This window comes from Microtus pennsylvanicus, chromosome 1 (genome assembly GCF_037038515.1).
Source record: "Microtus pennsylvanicus isolate mMicPen1 chromosome 1, mMicPen1.hap1, whole genome shotgun sequence".
In the NCBI taxonomy this organism is placed as follows: Eukaryota; Metazoa; Chordata; class Mammalia; order Rodentia; family Cricetidae; genus Microtus; species Microtus pennsylvanicus.
The window spans coordinates 194,723,301-194,738,832 of NC_134579.1; the positions used below are offsets into that span (position 1 = coordinate 194,723,301).

The window sequence follows — 15,532 nt, forward strand, 5'->3', positions numbered from 1 at the left end:
TCAAATGGCCAAAAGACACTTAAGGTCATGCTCAACCTCCTTAGCGATCAGGGAAATGCAAATCAAGACAACTTTATGATACCATCTTACACCTGTCAGAATGGCTAAAATAAAAAACACCAATGATAGCCTTTGCTGGAGAGGTTGTGGAGAAAGGGGTACACTCATCCATTGCTGGTGGGAATGCAAACTTGTGCAACCACTTTGGAAAGCACTGTGGCGGTTTCTCAGGAAATTCGGGATCAACCTATCCCTGGACCCAGCAATACCACTCTTGGGAATGTACCCAAGAGAGGCCTTATCATACAACGAAAGTATATGCTCTACTATGTTCATAGCAGCATTTTTTTGTAATAGCCAGAACCTGAAAACAACCTAGATGCCCTTCAACGGAAGAATGGATGAAGAAAGTATGGAATATATACATATTAGAGTACTACTCAGCAGTAAAAAAAACAAGGACTTCTTGAATTTTGCATGCAAATGGACGGAAATAGAAAACACTATCCTGAGTGAGGTAAGCCAGACCCAAAAAGAGGAACATGGGATGTACTCACTCATATTTGGTTTCTAGCCATAAATAAAGGACATTGAGCCTCTAATTAGTGATCCTAGAGAAGCTAAATAAGAAGGAGAACCCAAAGAAAAACATATAGACATCTTCCTGAATATTAACCTTCATCAGGTGATGAAAGGAGATGGAGACAGAGACCCACATTGGAGCACCGGACAGAAATCTCAAGGTTCAAATCAGGAACAGAAGGAGAGAGGCACGAGCAAGGAACTCAGGACCGCAAGGGGTGCACCAACTGAGACAATGGGGATGTTCTATCGGGAACTCACCAAGGCCAGCTGGCCTGGGTCTGAAAAAGCCTGGGATAAAACCGGACTCGCTGAACATAGGGGACAATGAGGACTACTGAGAACTCAAGAACAATGGCAATGGGTTTTTGATCCTACTGCACGTACTGGCTTTGTGGGAGCCTAGGCAGTATGGATGCTTACCTTACTAGACCTGGATGGAGGTGGGCGGTCCTTGGATTTCCCACAGGACAGGGAACCCTGATTGCTCTTTGGGCTGATGAGGGAGGGGTCTTGGTTGGGGGAGGGGGAGGGAAATGGGAGGCGGTGGGGGGGAAGAGACAGAAATCTTTAATAAATAAATAAATTAAAAAAAGAAACAAAAAAATAAAAATGGTCAGCCACTGGGAAAAAAAAGAAAAGAAAAAAAGCCATACTGAGTGAGGTAACCGAGACCCAGAAAGACAAATATAATATATATTCACTCATAAGCAGATATTAGATAAAGCGAAGGATAACCAGCCTACAGTCCACAACCCCAGAGAACCTAGACAACAAAGAGGACCCTAAGAGAGACATACATGGATCTACATAGGAAGGAAAAAAAGACAAGACCTCCTGAGTAAATTGGGAGCATGGGGGGAAAGGGAAGAGGGTGGAAACGGAGAGGGAAGGAAGTAAGGGGAGTGGGGAAAATGTATATCTCAATAAAAATAAAAAAGTTGGCAGGAAATAAGCCAAGCTTAGGTCGGGCATTTAAAAGTAATAATAAGTCTCTCTGTGCATATTTATTTAGAAGTTAGGGGGCAGGCCTCTAAAAAAGCTAATAGAGAAAAATTAAAAAAAATTAACAACCAAATACAATAAACAAATCTTAATTAAAAAACAAAACACGATAGTCAATATCCTTCCAAGAAAACCTGCAGGCACGGAAGAGGCTTTCTCCAGAAGGCACTGGTCACATAGGTCTTACACAATATTCAAGGCATGTTCACTGGAAGTGACTACGCAGATCACTGTAGCACCTTGACTTTTGTGCATACTACTGCATGAGCTCTAGAATTCTGAATCCTTCCACACTCTTTTGGACCAAGCTGCTTTTCTTTTTAAATACTCAGCTTCTTTATTCTGTGTTCTATTTGTAAATACTCTTAACACACTTTTCTGTAGTCTGACCCTACCCCAACACTGGCTAATTAATGCTGAGAGCTTAAAAGACAGACACTAAAGCTCAACAAAACACAACACGGAAACAATGACTTTTTATTCCAGCCTAGTCCCAAATATTTGTTCATTCTTTTTCTCAAAGGTAGAAATTGCTTATTTTTAAAAGGAGTTGATTTATTGCTGTTTTTTATTAAATATTTGAAGAAAACTGTATGATAGGGTTCATGGTATTCAAGGGGAAAGAAACTGAGTGGAATGGAGCTACAATTTTTTGAAGTATATTTCAGAGCACACGAGTTGATCCGGGAAGTTAGAGATTACAATGTCAAGTGCAATGTATACAGCACAGCAACCTGAGTGGCTTTCGGTTTCTAAGGGGAGGGATTTGCCTCATTCTCTCTCCTTCTGTGTGCAACCCTTGTTCCTAGGCAGGGCAGGAAAAAGGGAAAAGGTTGGAATGTCAGAAGTCTGGTGAAAATCCAGAGTATGGAATGCAGCAAACAGGGTCATTTAACAAAACCTGAACTTTGTTTCCAACATCTTGATTTTAGTGTCTTGCCTTTGTAGCAATAAAACCGGAACTAGAGACTCTGTGTCAAATTTGACTAAGACTAAAATTAGATAAGAAGGTTGAACATGGAACTGCCCAGCTTCTCCTTCCTCCTCCTCATTCTCTTGCAGTTTGAATGAAGAGAAGGGTGGCTCACACAACCGGAGCTGCAACTGGCTGGGTGTCTATGTGCTATGAGCCAACTCTGTTTCTGTGGGAAGTATCCAATTCTTCTGTCTCCTTTCTGGTGAGGTGGCAGGCAGCTGCTGTGGGTGCCTGTCTGCGGGGCATGCACATGCTAACGCTGACCACATGGCACGGTAGGGGAGAGCTTAGTCAAGGAATTAGTTTACCCAGTTTTCTTATACTCTAGCTTAAAACTTCATCTTCACACAAACAAACAAAAACAGGCCCAAAGTAATGTCACTAAATACTGTGAACTCTCTTAACCACCGCTAGAGAGGCATTTATCTACATTCCTGCGGTCCTCCTCTTTATGACATCTTAATTTCCTTCAGTTTTTAGGCCGTTTCGACTGCACTCCTTAAACCCCAATTCTAAGTGGCTACCAAATCTTTCTGCGTCTCAGTCATCTTTCCTGGAGTCATTTATTTCTTCTTGTCATGGACCATGTACGATACACCCCGGGAAACAGAGTGCACTCAGGGAAAGTCAGACACCACCACTGCCGTTATAGCGAGGTTCCGACAGGAGGCAAGTGAATAAACAGTTCTGTACCAAATGTGTGAGCCATTCTGGTGAAGAAAATAGAGGGAGTCCATGGAGACAAGTCTAGTTTGGGTGACCAGAGAAGATAGTTGAGTGCATATATTCAGAAAAAATACAGGCAGAAGAGTCCTTGTATTTCATTCCTGGACACAACTAAGGAGAAGGCTTTATTTTAGACTTAGAGTTAGAAAGACACTCTGCCCTGCTCTACTGGTACTTATGGGCTATACCTGTGTGTGTATGTAATGTGTGAATGTGTGACGTAAAAATAGAAGCACAAAATGCCTCTTCTTCAGCTGGGGAGATATTAATTGGCAATGAGCTTGCTGTATCAGTATGAGAACCTGAATTCGATCTCCAGCACCCATGTAAAAACTGGGCACATAGGCACACATTTATAGTCCCTGAGCTGGGGAGGCAGAAACAGGTGGATCTCTGGCACTCACTGGCTGGCCATCCAATCAGTGAGCTCCAGGCTCAATAGGAGACCCTGTCTCAAAATATAAGGTGGAGGGAAAAAAGGAGGACACCCGAGGTCAATCTCTGGCACACACATCTTTATCTATCTATCTATCTATCTATCTATCTATCTATCTATCTATCTATCTACCTATCTATCTACCTACCCACCTACCTGTTATCTTAGCTATGATTTGGGCCTTCTAAAGGATTATTTTTCTTTAACATATATTGCATTGAGAACTAAATTATACATTATTTTCCTATTGAAAAAGTTCAAAAAGTTGTCAGGCAGTGATGGCGTCTTTGATCCCAGCACTTGGGAGGCAGAGGGTAGGCGAATCTCCAAGTTAGAGACCAGCTTGGTCTACAGAGTGAGTTCAGGACAGCCAGGGTTATGCAGAGAAACGGTCTTGAATAACGAAACGAAATGAAACAAAAAGCCAAACTAGCAATTTCTCTGAAATATACAGGGCTATGGCTCAGGCTGCCAGAACCCTGGCTAGGAAATCACGGCCCTTCTCTCAGCACTTCCTTGGCTGTCTCTCTAGAACAGTGGGTCCCGACCTTCCTAATGCTTTGACCCTTTAATACTGTTCCTCATGTTGTGGTGACCCCCAACCATAAAATTATTTTTGTTGCTATTTCATAACTATAACTTTGCTACTGTAAGGAATTGTAATGCAAATATCTGTGTTTTTTGACAGTCTTAGTCAGCTCCTGTGAAAGGGTTGTTTGACCCCCCAGAGGGGTTGTGACCCGCATGTTCAATTTGCTTCTCTAGACTTCTCAACACAGCCACAGTGACAAGAGTGAGTTAAAGATCACACTATAGGAAGAGGACACTGCCAGTTAAAATAGTCTTTCCTCTGTCGTCATCATCAAGAACCTCATTTATACATTCAACAAGTTATGTCGGTTGTCTTTTACGGCACCTGTGACAAAATCCCCTATCTACGGCGGTTTTATATGAGGCAGACCGTCAAGGAATAAGCACACACATTGCCAACACAATCAGATGCGGACCGGATAAATAACTGCAGCGCTTGGACAGCTTTTCTGAGAAGGTGACCCCGTGAGCTCACGTGGGAGAAGTGAGGCATCTGCCCCGTGACCTGCGGGATGGACAGGAGTCAGTCAACAGAGCCGCAGAAGCGGAGACCACATCACACTCTTCCCAGGAGCCCTCTGCCCTCACATCTTTTCCTATTCTTCTTCTACTGAAAATAGATTATTTTTTTCGTACAATATACTCTAATATGGCTTCTCTTGAATTTCCTCCAAGATCCCCACCACTTTCCCTCCCTGCTAAATCCACACCCTTTTCCCTCTCTAGTTAGAAAACAAACCTGCATCCAGATAATAATAAAATAAAATAAGATAAAATGAAAACAAACAGGACAAGACAAACAAAAGAAAAAACAGCCAATAAAAAAGCACGAGAAACACATATAGACTCTCTCTCTCTCTCACACACAGACACACTCATAAAAACAGAAAATCGGAAGCTGTAATATATACACAAAGGGCTTGTAAGGTTAAAAAAAAAGCCCAGACAACACATGATGAGACAAATATCCTGCAAAGATCCCATTGCGTTTGCTTTCTGGTGACCATCTATGGCTGGGCATGGCCGGGCCCTCACATCTTCACCTTCCAATGTCTTCCTCACAATGGACCCATTCTCTCAAGCCAACTCGGTCAGTGTGCGGCCGGCTCCTCCAGCCTGGCTCTGCATCTGACAGAACACTCGAGGCTCTGGTCTGCCTGAAATGAGCTTCCCACCACACGCCCGAGGAATCCCCACGCAGGAGCTCACTGCCCTGCCCGGGAACTCCCCGCATCCGCATCATTACTGAACCGCAGAGCCACTGAACGCTTCATGAATCCCAAAGGCGTTTTCCTTTCCTTTCTGGTCACCTATTTATTTTCCCAGACCGTGTGGTCACCCCGAGTTCCAGGAAGGTCACAAGGTCACCCGACCACTTCACCAGCACTCCACCAGGCACGTCTCAGACACGGCCGTGGGCACACTCGGGGAGCAGGGGAGCTCCCCTCCACGCCCCCTGCGCCAAGGCGCTTGGATGACGTCACCGGGCGGCGGGCAGTGATCGGGTCGTGACGTCACGGGGGCGGACCGACCGGCCGTGAGATCACCCGGTGGGCGGGGCCGGGCCTGAGCCCCAGTGTCGTCACGGGCGGGGGCGGGCCCCGAGCGTGTCAGCGCAGCCGAATCAAAACAAGCCCGAGACCCGCCTTTTCCCTCAGGCTCCCGAGCGTCTCGCTCCGCTCGCGGGCCCGTTGCGCTCGCGCGGCTGCGAGCCTCGGGTGGCCGCGCGTGGCCGCCCGCGCCGGCTCCAGGAAGCCGGGGAGGGCGCGGCGGCCGGGATGGCGCGGCTCGGGCCGCACGGCGGGGCGGGTGCCTGAGGAGAGCGGCCGGCCCCGTGCTCTCCACAGCCGCCCCGGCGCCGCGGGGAGCAGCCTCCGTGGGCGCCGGCCACAGGGACCCCCTCGAGCGGGCCAGGGAGATGCCCAACCCCAAGAACAGCAAAGGCGGCCGCAAAAACAAGCGCGCCAACAGCAGCGGGGACGAGCAGGAAAATGGAGCCGGGGCCTTGGCGGCGGCGGGTGCGACAGGCGCGGCGGCCGGAGGGGCCCTGGCGGCGGCAGCGGCGGGCTGCGGGGCGGTGTCACCGGGCGCGGTGGGCACCGGCGGCGCGGCGGGCCCGGGAGGTGCGGGCGCCGCCAACGCCGCCAGCGCTGCGGGGGCTGCAGGCGCGGGAGACGCCAAGAACGGTAAGACGACAGCGGCGGGGCGAGCGCCAACTTCCTCCCCGACGGGCGGGCGCGGCGGCGGGGCCCTGGGTGGCGCGGGCGGCGCGTGGACAATGCGAGTCAGGAAGTGCTTGCCCCGCCCCTCCGCCCCTCCGTGGCTGTCCCTTCGCTTTTCCCCACGCGAAGCGGCGTGGGGCCGGGCTGGGGACCCCGCCCGGATCGGGGTTCGGAGGGGCGCCCGGGGCTCTGCTGCCGAGTTCCAGTTAGTGGCTGTTCCCCGTGGTGTTTGCGCAGGCTGAGTCCGGGAGTGTCCCCGGCTAGTGCGAGCCGGCGGGCGGGCAAGTTAAGGTGCCCAAGTTAGAGTGATCGGATCGCAAACTTCCCTGCTCACCCCTGACCCAGCTGCCTTTGCTCCCAATGAGGAAAAAGCCTTAATTCCCGATAGATCTAGGCCTGCCGACTTGATTGCCACAGGTGGAGAGGCCAGGGCTTGGCTGCAAGAAGTGTGCTGTGCTCTCTCTCTCTCTCCTCTCTCTCTCTCTCTCTCTCTCTCTCTCTCTCTCTCTCTCTCTCTCTCTCTCTGTCTCTGTCTCTCATCTCTCTATGTCTCTCTGTCTCTCTCTCGGAGGAGAGTGTTCTTTTAATTCTCAGTCTCGCTCGAGGAAGGAAGAGAATCTGAACTTGACTTCCGTTCCCAGCCTGGAGTTTAAAAAAAAAAAGTCCCCTGTATAATTGTTTCACATTTGTTTTTCGAAAGAAGCCTGACAGTCCTCTGAGCACCTGAATGATCCTTGACATGGGAGCATGTAGGTGATAGCTAAGACGCCGCAGGATTTTCTCTTAGGGAGGCACGGTTTTCGTGACTAGGTGCTTGACGTTTATTTGGACGGTTTTTAAACTTTTTCTTGTCGGGCAGTTTTCCAGGGAAGAGAATGGACACCTTAACACGAGTAGATGAGAATCTTTGCGGTAGTTCCGCAGTTGTCAGTCTCGGAAGCCGTCCTGGAGATGGTCTCTCTTTAAACTGGGTCCAGCCCTTAGAACTCCACAGTGCTTCCATATAGGAGGCGACAGGCCGTTTGGAAAGGAGCCCCACTGGCCGTGCCTCTGCAGTCTTGAAATAGGAGGTTTTATTTATTTACCACCAGGCGCAAAGTTCCATGTGAATGTTTGATAATACTCTTGGCTAGCCTGTGCCTGTTCTTGCTTTCCTAGCTCTAGCCTTTTGATACCAATGTACAGAGAGGAAGGTATTTAGACTCTGGATAGTATCGTCTCTGCTTTTAACCATTTAGATCTTTGATATCTGGAGAAAGGGCAGATTTTTTTGAACCTCAGTTTACTTTGATGGTGGGGTAGAGTGTTAAATCTGAGGGAACCATAAAGAGACCCTTGACTATCAAGTTCCGGGTCCTTATTACTTTAAAGACTTACTACGTAAAGGACAGCAAAGCTCATTGCAAATAATAGATGATTGATGAATAATAGCTATTAGTTATTCAGTTAGAACTTTTAATCATTTGTAGTGTTAATAGTACTGCATATTAAATGGGGACGATGAGGGTGATAACAAGTTAGGACATCTTTGATTCTCATGAAGCCTTCATTTCTGTACTTCGTTTCAGAGTTTGCCACACTCTGAAAGATTTGAGTGTTTTAAAGTGCTTGAGGAAGTTTTCCTTTGACAGGTGGTGCCTCCTTGAAAACATTAAGCCAGTTAGGATGCTCGGTATTCATTTGAAGGAGCGCAATGGTAGATTTAGCATTGCTGTGCATAACTGTGTAAAGCTGTGTGTTTCTGACTAGGACGTTATTCTATTAGACGGAAAAAGGACGAAACGGGCTCCCACATTTCCATAACCAGAATCTCAGAAGCTGCGGATGAAGAGCAGTGAGCTGAGTTTTATGGCACACATTGTTGGTTCTGACATGGGTGATGCCTTGGTGAATAGTTCACCTTAACTTGAAGAACCATCTCCATGCTTCTGAAGACAGTGTTAACATAGGGTCTGAAGCCTATACAAAAATGAATAAGGAAATTGTAAATGCTTTTGAAATTATATACATATGTATGTAATTGTATGTATAATTTATATATATATGTACATGACCTGTTAAAACTAATAGTTGTTTCAAATGTATAGAGTGGTTTTATATCCTGTAGGTATAGGGCATACTCCCTATGTATATATATACACTATACATGTATGTATATATATACACACACATATATAAGACTTAACTATTTTAAATTTTGAAATTACATTAGTTAGACCACTTTAGTATTTCTTTTTTTAAAATATTTATTTATTATGTATACAATATTTTGTCTGTGTGTATGTCTGCAGGCCAGAAGAGGGTACCAAACCTCATTACAGATGGTTGTGAGCCACCATGTGGTTGCTGGGAATTGAACTCAGAACCTTTGGAAGAGCAGGCAATGCTCTTAACCACTGAGCCATCTCTCCAGCCCCCCACTTTAGTATTTCTATTTCAAGTTTTTACTTGTATTACTAGGTTTCATCATTATAAAATTTTCAAAGCACTCACAAGCTATTTACAGTCTTTTGATGAGACAAACTCTTAGCTATATACAGCTTTCAGGCTGGCCTTGAACAGGTTTCATATCTTAAAATTTTAGATGGTTTGTTTTGATCAAGTCAGTTTTTAATCTATATTTGCATGTAAACTTAATGACCAGTTAAAACTAGTAGTTGTTTCAAATTTATAGAGTGATTTTATGTCCTGTAGGTGTAGGGCATTGTAGTTACCAGAGCAGGGTAATATTAGCTCTTAACTGTCCATTCTATGTATAAATAACTCATCGTTCTATAGAGAAGATTGCTAGCCAGGGGATGTTTAGGGAAACTCTAGTATGGTTGGAGTGGAGGCATTGAACTGGTTGCTGTTGTGCATTTGAATAAGAATGCAAAGGATATTGCATTCCACTTTTTAGATACTAATTTTGGACCTTTTGCAAGGATTGGAAGAAACAAGCTACTGTGAAGAAATGCCATCATCTTCCTACATAGTAAACATCTGTGTGCACATACTGGAACATTATTATGTTTGTAGGTGGACAAGATTTGTCATCACTATTTTTAGAATCTAGTAATCAAGCAGTAGATTACAACTGGTTTCATTCTGAAATTTCGACTCCATTAGGCCTCAGCCTTTTTTCTTCAGCTCTAAAAATATTTGAAACCTTGATCATGGTATATCCAATTTTCAGTGAGCCTGAATTGTACATACTTTTTATAAATTCCTGTTTCTTGACTGAACAAGGTTCACCAGACAATTCATTTTGAACACAACCTTTGAACTAATTCTACCTTAAGTCTCTTAACAGCTCTGTGTAAATGTAGATAGTGTTTGCTTTGCGTTTTTGGACCCATTTTATATCAGTTCCTCAGATTTCTTTGAGCAAGTTATTTAAATTCTCTTTAATTTCTGCATATGTAAAATGAGATTATAATACCTACTATAAATACGAAGCAAGATAGCTATTATATGTTAAAGAGAGTGTATTAGAACAGTTCCAAGGAGATTATAGTGTTGGTTATTTGTCTTAGACACTGGAAAATAGTCTCTGGAAAGAAATTTATGGGCAAGAGTTTTCTTGTGGAGTGCTCTTCGTGGGAGAGGGAAGGAGGCAGGATTTGTCAGAGGGGAGAGTTGACCTGTGTTTGTAGGTGCACCTGAGATGAAAGGCTTTTCAGTGTGTTTAAACCTTGAGCTGTGAGGACAGGGCCTTGTCTCTGTCTCTCTCTGTCTGTCTGCCTGTCTGTCTCGCCTGCTCACTCACTCATTCACTCACTCAGGTATTGTTGGGTATTTGGACTTAAGTTGCTCCCCTAGAGATGGTAGACCTTGGGGTGGCCTCTCTGCTGGAAAACTTGGAGAGGACCTTGTTTTCCTGGCATTTACCAGGCTCTTCCTTTAGACTACCAGTGTCATTCACAGAGGGTAGAGTGGGATAAATAAACTTGTCTCACTAACTGCTAAATAGGTTTTGTGGGCCAGACTGAGGGATTACCACTGTATAACATTATTTTGATGGGAAGATAGGTTTTGAGTCATGCATCAGTTTATAAGTACACTTATTTTTGAGTACCACCTATTTCCTATGAACAGCATTTTTATTTTGCTTTATTTTTGGATCAATAAATAAACATACCTTATAGCCAGGTTTGTAGTATATTTTAAATTGGTTGTTCCTTTTAGACATTTATTTTATTCATACATTTATTCATACAGTCATACATCATAAATTACTTGTATGAATCAGAAGGAAAATAAGAAATATTTGCTTGTTTTTCTTTTGTTTTCCTCCCACCCACCACTTTTATTTTATTTTTTTCTGAGACAGTTTTGCTTTGTAGCCCAGGCTTTCTTTCCTCAGTTCTGATTTCCTTGTTTCTGCCTCCTGAGTTCCTGATGTCTGAGTAACAGGCACAACCTGAGCACCTGGTTGACATTGTCTTTCCATGTTCGCCTTTTCAGTGGGAATGGGGGATACTGCTTCACACATCCAGTGTTGCTCCTCTCTGTGCTTCTCCCAGGATCAGTGATTAGATTATAGAAATTCAACGTTGTCAGATTTCCTGTAAGTCTAAGAATATAAAATGTTCCTCAGAGAAATGGAGACAGACGACAAGACGTGTATGTGCCACCAGTCCTAGCGCAAAGGAGGCCGGAGAATTCTAGCCAGCTGAGCTACACGAGAATCTGCCTCAAAACCATAAACCAAACCATAACCAGGAGACAAAACGGGCAGTTACCGTGTAGCTTAGTCTTCTTATAAATTTACTTCAAGCTTTTAGCTGTGTGCAGTTAATTGAATTAATTTAAGAACATGAAGGTAACTGAAGGATATCTTAAGAGAGGGGAGAAAATATGTCCTGAGGATTATGGTGACCATTTGCTATACATTCTGAAGAGATTTATTTAAAATAGTAGATCTCAAAAAAAAATAGTAGTTCTCAAACCTTCTTAATGCTATGGCCCTTTAATACAGTTCCTTATGTTTTGGTGACCTCAAACCATATATATATATATATATATATATTTTTTGCTACTTCATAACTGTTATGAATTGTGGGCCAGGCGGTGGTGGCGCACACCTTTAATCTCAGCACTGGGGAGGCTCTCTATGAGTTCAAGACCAGCTTGGCCTACGAGAGCTACAGAGAAACCCTGTCTCGAAAAAACAAACAAACAAACAAACAAAACATAGCTGTTATGAAGTGTAATTATATGTAGAATATTTGATATGCGACCCCTGTGAAAGGGTCGTTTGACCCTTACCCCGCAAAGGGGTTGAGACACACAGGTTGAGAACTGCTGATTTAAAACACTGTGTTAGCTTGGGGATGTAGCTCAGTTTTAGAATGCCTGCGGAAGGGGCAGGGGTGAAAGAAAGAAAAGAGAATTTGGAGAGAAGGCTTAGTGGTTAAGTTGTTCTTGCAAAGGCTTTGTCTTTGATTCTCAGCAGGCATATGGTGGCTCACAACTAATTGTCTGTAACTCTAGTTCCAGAGATCTGACACCCTCTTCTGGTTTCTGTAGACACTGTATAGATGTGGTACACAGATGTACATACCAGCAAAACACCCATATACGAAACCTAAAAATATATAAATATAAAAAACTTTAAGAAAAAAAGAGTTGTAATATTCCAAATTCTTTTCACATTTTTAGACAAACATATAACCCCACCACTGAGCGATCACAAGTGTTAGTATTCTCACATACCTTGCAAGCTTAAGATTTTTTTTTATAAGACTTTTCCCTGGGAAGAGCTATTTAAGTTTTTGCTTAAAGATTTTTAAAAAACACATTTTAATCCTGTATCTGAATTATAAAAATAACATTAGAATTAAAAGAACCAGGAAGATTAAAGCATAAATTAAATATATGGGAAAGAAAAATACAGTAATAAAATATTCAGGTTTATACGTTCATTTTAAAAGTAAGTCTATGTTCAACTGTAATCCTCTCCCCAAGTTTTTATCATAATTCTTTTATTTTTAATTTAAATTTTATTTTACATATATGGACGTTTTGTTTACATTATGTTTGTGTACCACTTGCATGCCTGATGCCTGCAGAAGCCAAAAAAGTCATTGCACTGGAGTTAAGAACAGTTGTGAGCTGCCATGTGGGTGCTGGGAATCAAATCTGGGTCCTCTGGAAGAGCAGCTGGTGCTCTTAACTGCTGAGCCATTTCTCCATCCCCCACATTTTTTTTTTAATTTGTGAATCAAAATACGTTTGTGATGGCATGAAGTGCTTAATTCATGAGAAAATATATTACAGGATTAAGAACTATTAAGGAGTAGTTGGTGACGGTCATTAAGTGCACAGTACTGTTGGTCAGGGCTACTATTCTGCTTTCTTTTTTATTTCACCCAAGGAAAATTATTAAATTTTACAGTGTCTTTATTGATTAACCAATGAAAGCAACATGGAAGCTAGCTGGGCCGACAGGACGGAACAAGGGGCCCTGCTCCCTACAACATTTTACCTTCAGCAGAGTAACCCTTATTTGTTCCTGTAAGCAAAATAAGAGCTTTTGTGTATATAGTTTATTTACTGTTCCTAATTTTATTCTGAAAGCCAGATTTACCCGGACTGTAATTACCGTATTAACTTTGTGCTGCATAGTTGTGTATTCTTCAAAGTAGTAGTACACCATCAGGTTCTAGTCACTTGGAGCTTAGTAAAAATGCTCATTTATTAACAAATATATGATATTGGCCAATGTAATAAAGTCTAAGTTCTAACAATGTAGTATATGAAAACAATACGTAATTAAAATAAACCAGTACTAATAAATAATAATAGGGTATAATATAAATTTATACAGACATGCACATATATCTCTTTTCTTTTTGGTCAGATGGAGCTCTTAACACCTTAACTTTACCTGGCTAAAGCTGAAGACTGAGTAAGTTCATTGCAAGGCCATATTGTCAGTGATTTGTAGTTTGCTCTGAGCAAAGGCTTACTGAGGGTATATTTTATATATCATCAAAGTCAACAAATAGGAGTCAGTGATGACAGTTGTATAGTTGGCCTTTTTGAGTTAGGAGGCACTGATCTTGCCTTGACATTCTTCTTTAATCTCTTATATGGGGATTATACTATAATTACATCATTTCCCTTTTCCTCCATGTTCTAAACCTTTCCAAACATCTTCCTTTGCCTTCTTTCAAATTCATGGATGCTTTTTTCATTAATTGTTGCATTTATATATGTGTATACATATATATTCCTAAATAGAACCTTCTCAGTCACATACACACACCTGCAAAGAGCAGTTACAGAGTAAAAGATAACCCACATGTCATAATTCAGAATTTCTATTTCTTTCACTTCATTGACAATTCACTAGGTGCAGAATGCCTTAAATAAGCCTGTATAAAACTAATCAAGAGGATGCATTCTGGCTCAAGTTAACAGGACATAAGATTACTATTGTAAATTAAGGCAGTTGTACTTTAATGTGTGTTTTTCCCTAGAAGTGAGTGTAGGTTTGGTTATACTTTAGATCATATCCCTTCAAGTTGTAAGAACATATCAGGAGGGCCTTTCTCGTGTTGAGATGGAATCACAAGCTCTGTTTGACATTACTTAGTGAGCATTTCTGAGTGTGAAGATCATTTGGTGTGATATTTCATAGAATTCGATTATAACAAAACTTACTACTTGTTATGACTAACACAGTGTCTGGACAGAAATGGAAACTGGGCAGTTTACAGAATTAAGTTGTAGCTGTTTTGTATTGGCAGCAGCTGTGGCTGTAATCTGAGACACAGCCTGGGAGAGTTGGCGGCCGTTGTTAATGAGCAAATATGGTGCGTCTAGAGCAGTTAACCAGGAGTCACGGAGGGAGCTTGGCGCTGAGAAGCACAAGTGTCCTTCAGTGGTTGAAGTAGAAATGTGCATATCTAACACATGGGCAGCTCAATTCTTCTTCCGTCTATGTGTTCTTACCCTGCAGCGCTTATGGTAAAGTGCCAGTAATGGCCCCTTAAGGAGAAGCTTCTGGTCAAGAGAAGTCTCTTGTCTTTTCTCCTCTTCTCTACTCTCCTTTCTCTCCTCCCCTACTGGGGATTAAACCCAATTCCTCCTCATACTTTCAAGGTAATCATACACCACTGAGCTGTTCTCTAGCCTGTGGAATATTTATTTCTTTGTATTGTCTGGTGTGAATTTTGAAAATATTTTTTAAAAAATTTCAACACTTTTCAGCATTGACATGGAATTCCAGCCCCTTTGAGAAAGAACAGTCATCCAAATTGGGAAGGAAGGGAAAATGATCCCTGAACATTGATAACAGGACCTTGTTTATGAAAAAATCCTAATGACTATACACCAAAAATTAAAATTAGTTAATGAACTCAGCAAAGTTACCGGATATAAGATAAACACATAGAGTACTAGCATTTTTACACACCAGCAATGAACAAACTAAAAAGGAAATTAAGGGAAAAAAATTCATTCGTAATACCATAAGAGGATTTCAGTATTTAGAAATAAGTTTAATCAAGGAGAATAGATAAAGGCACTTGAACTGAAATGGCATGTGTATGTTAATAAAATAAGAGCATGTGCGCAGTTGAATCAAGAATTTATTCATACACTGCATGATCCAGGCAGCCCTACACCTTCTTAAAGCCTGAAAGTCACAAAATATTGCTACAAAAGGGTAAAGAAGATAAGTAAATGGAATGGCATTCCATAGTCATAGATTGGGAAATTTAATAGCAAGATTTGAACACTATTTTTATCTTTGGCAGTCACATAAATGAAAGAAAAACCACATCTCATTTGCATTTGTAGGATTGTAATATATTGTCTGTATATTGGTCATTTCTGTTTTCCTGTTTGTCTTTACAAATTGTTGTGTTTTATTGATTTTCACAGTCTATATATTCAGAATTTTATTTTGCATCTGTTTGTTCCATTTTACTATTTGTCTTTCAGTTTTAAGTTGGTCTGTACTAGCTAAACATGTTTTGTATGATTATGTACTATCTATATAGA

At 42.4% G+C, this 15,532-nt stretch overlaps 1 protein-coding gene across 1 annotated transcript in view; it reads left to right on the top strand.

Annotated features, from left to right (window-relative positions):
* The first annotated feature begins 6,083 nt into the window (after window positions 1-6,083).
* Heca (hdc homolog, cell cycle regulator) overlaps window positions 6,084-15,532 on the top strand; it is a 44,115-nt gene continuing 34,666 nt past the window's right edge. The window contains exon 1 of the mRNA XM_075948458.1: window positions 6,084-6,502. Coding sequence (XP_075804573.1) covers window positions 6,235-6,502 — 268 coding nt within the window. The 5' untranslated portion in view covers window positions 6,084-6,234. The remainder of the gene's footprint in view (window positions 6,503-15,532) is intronic.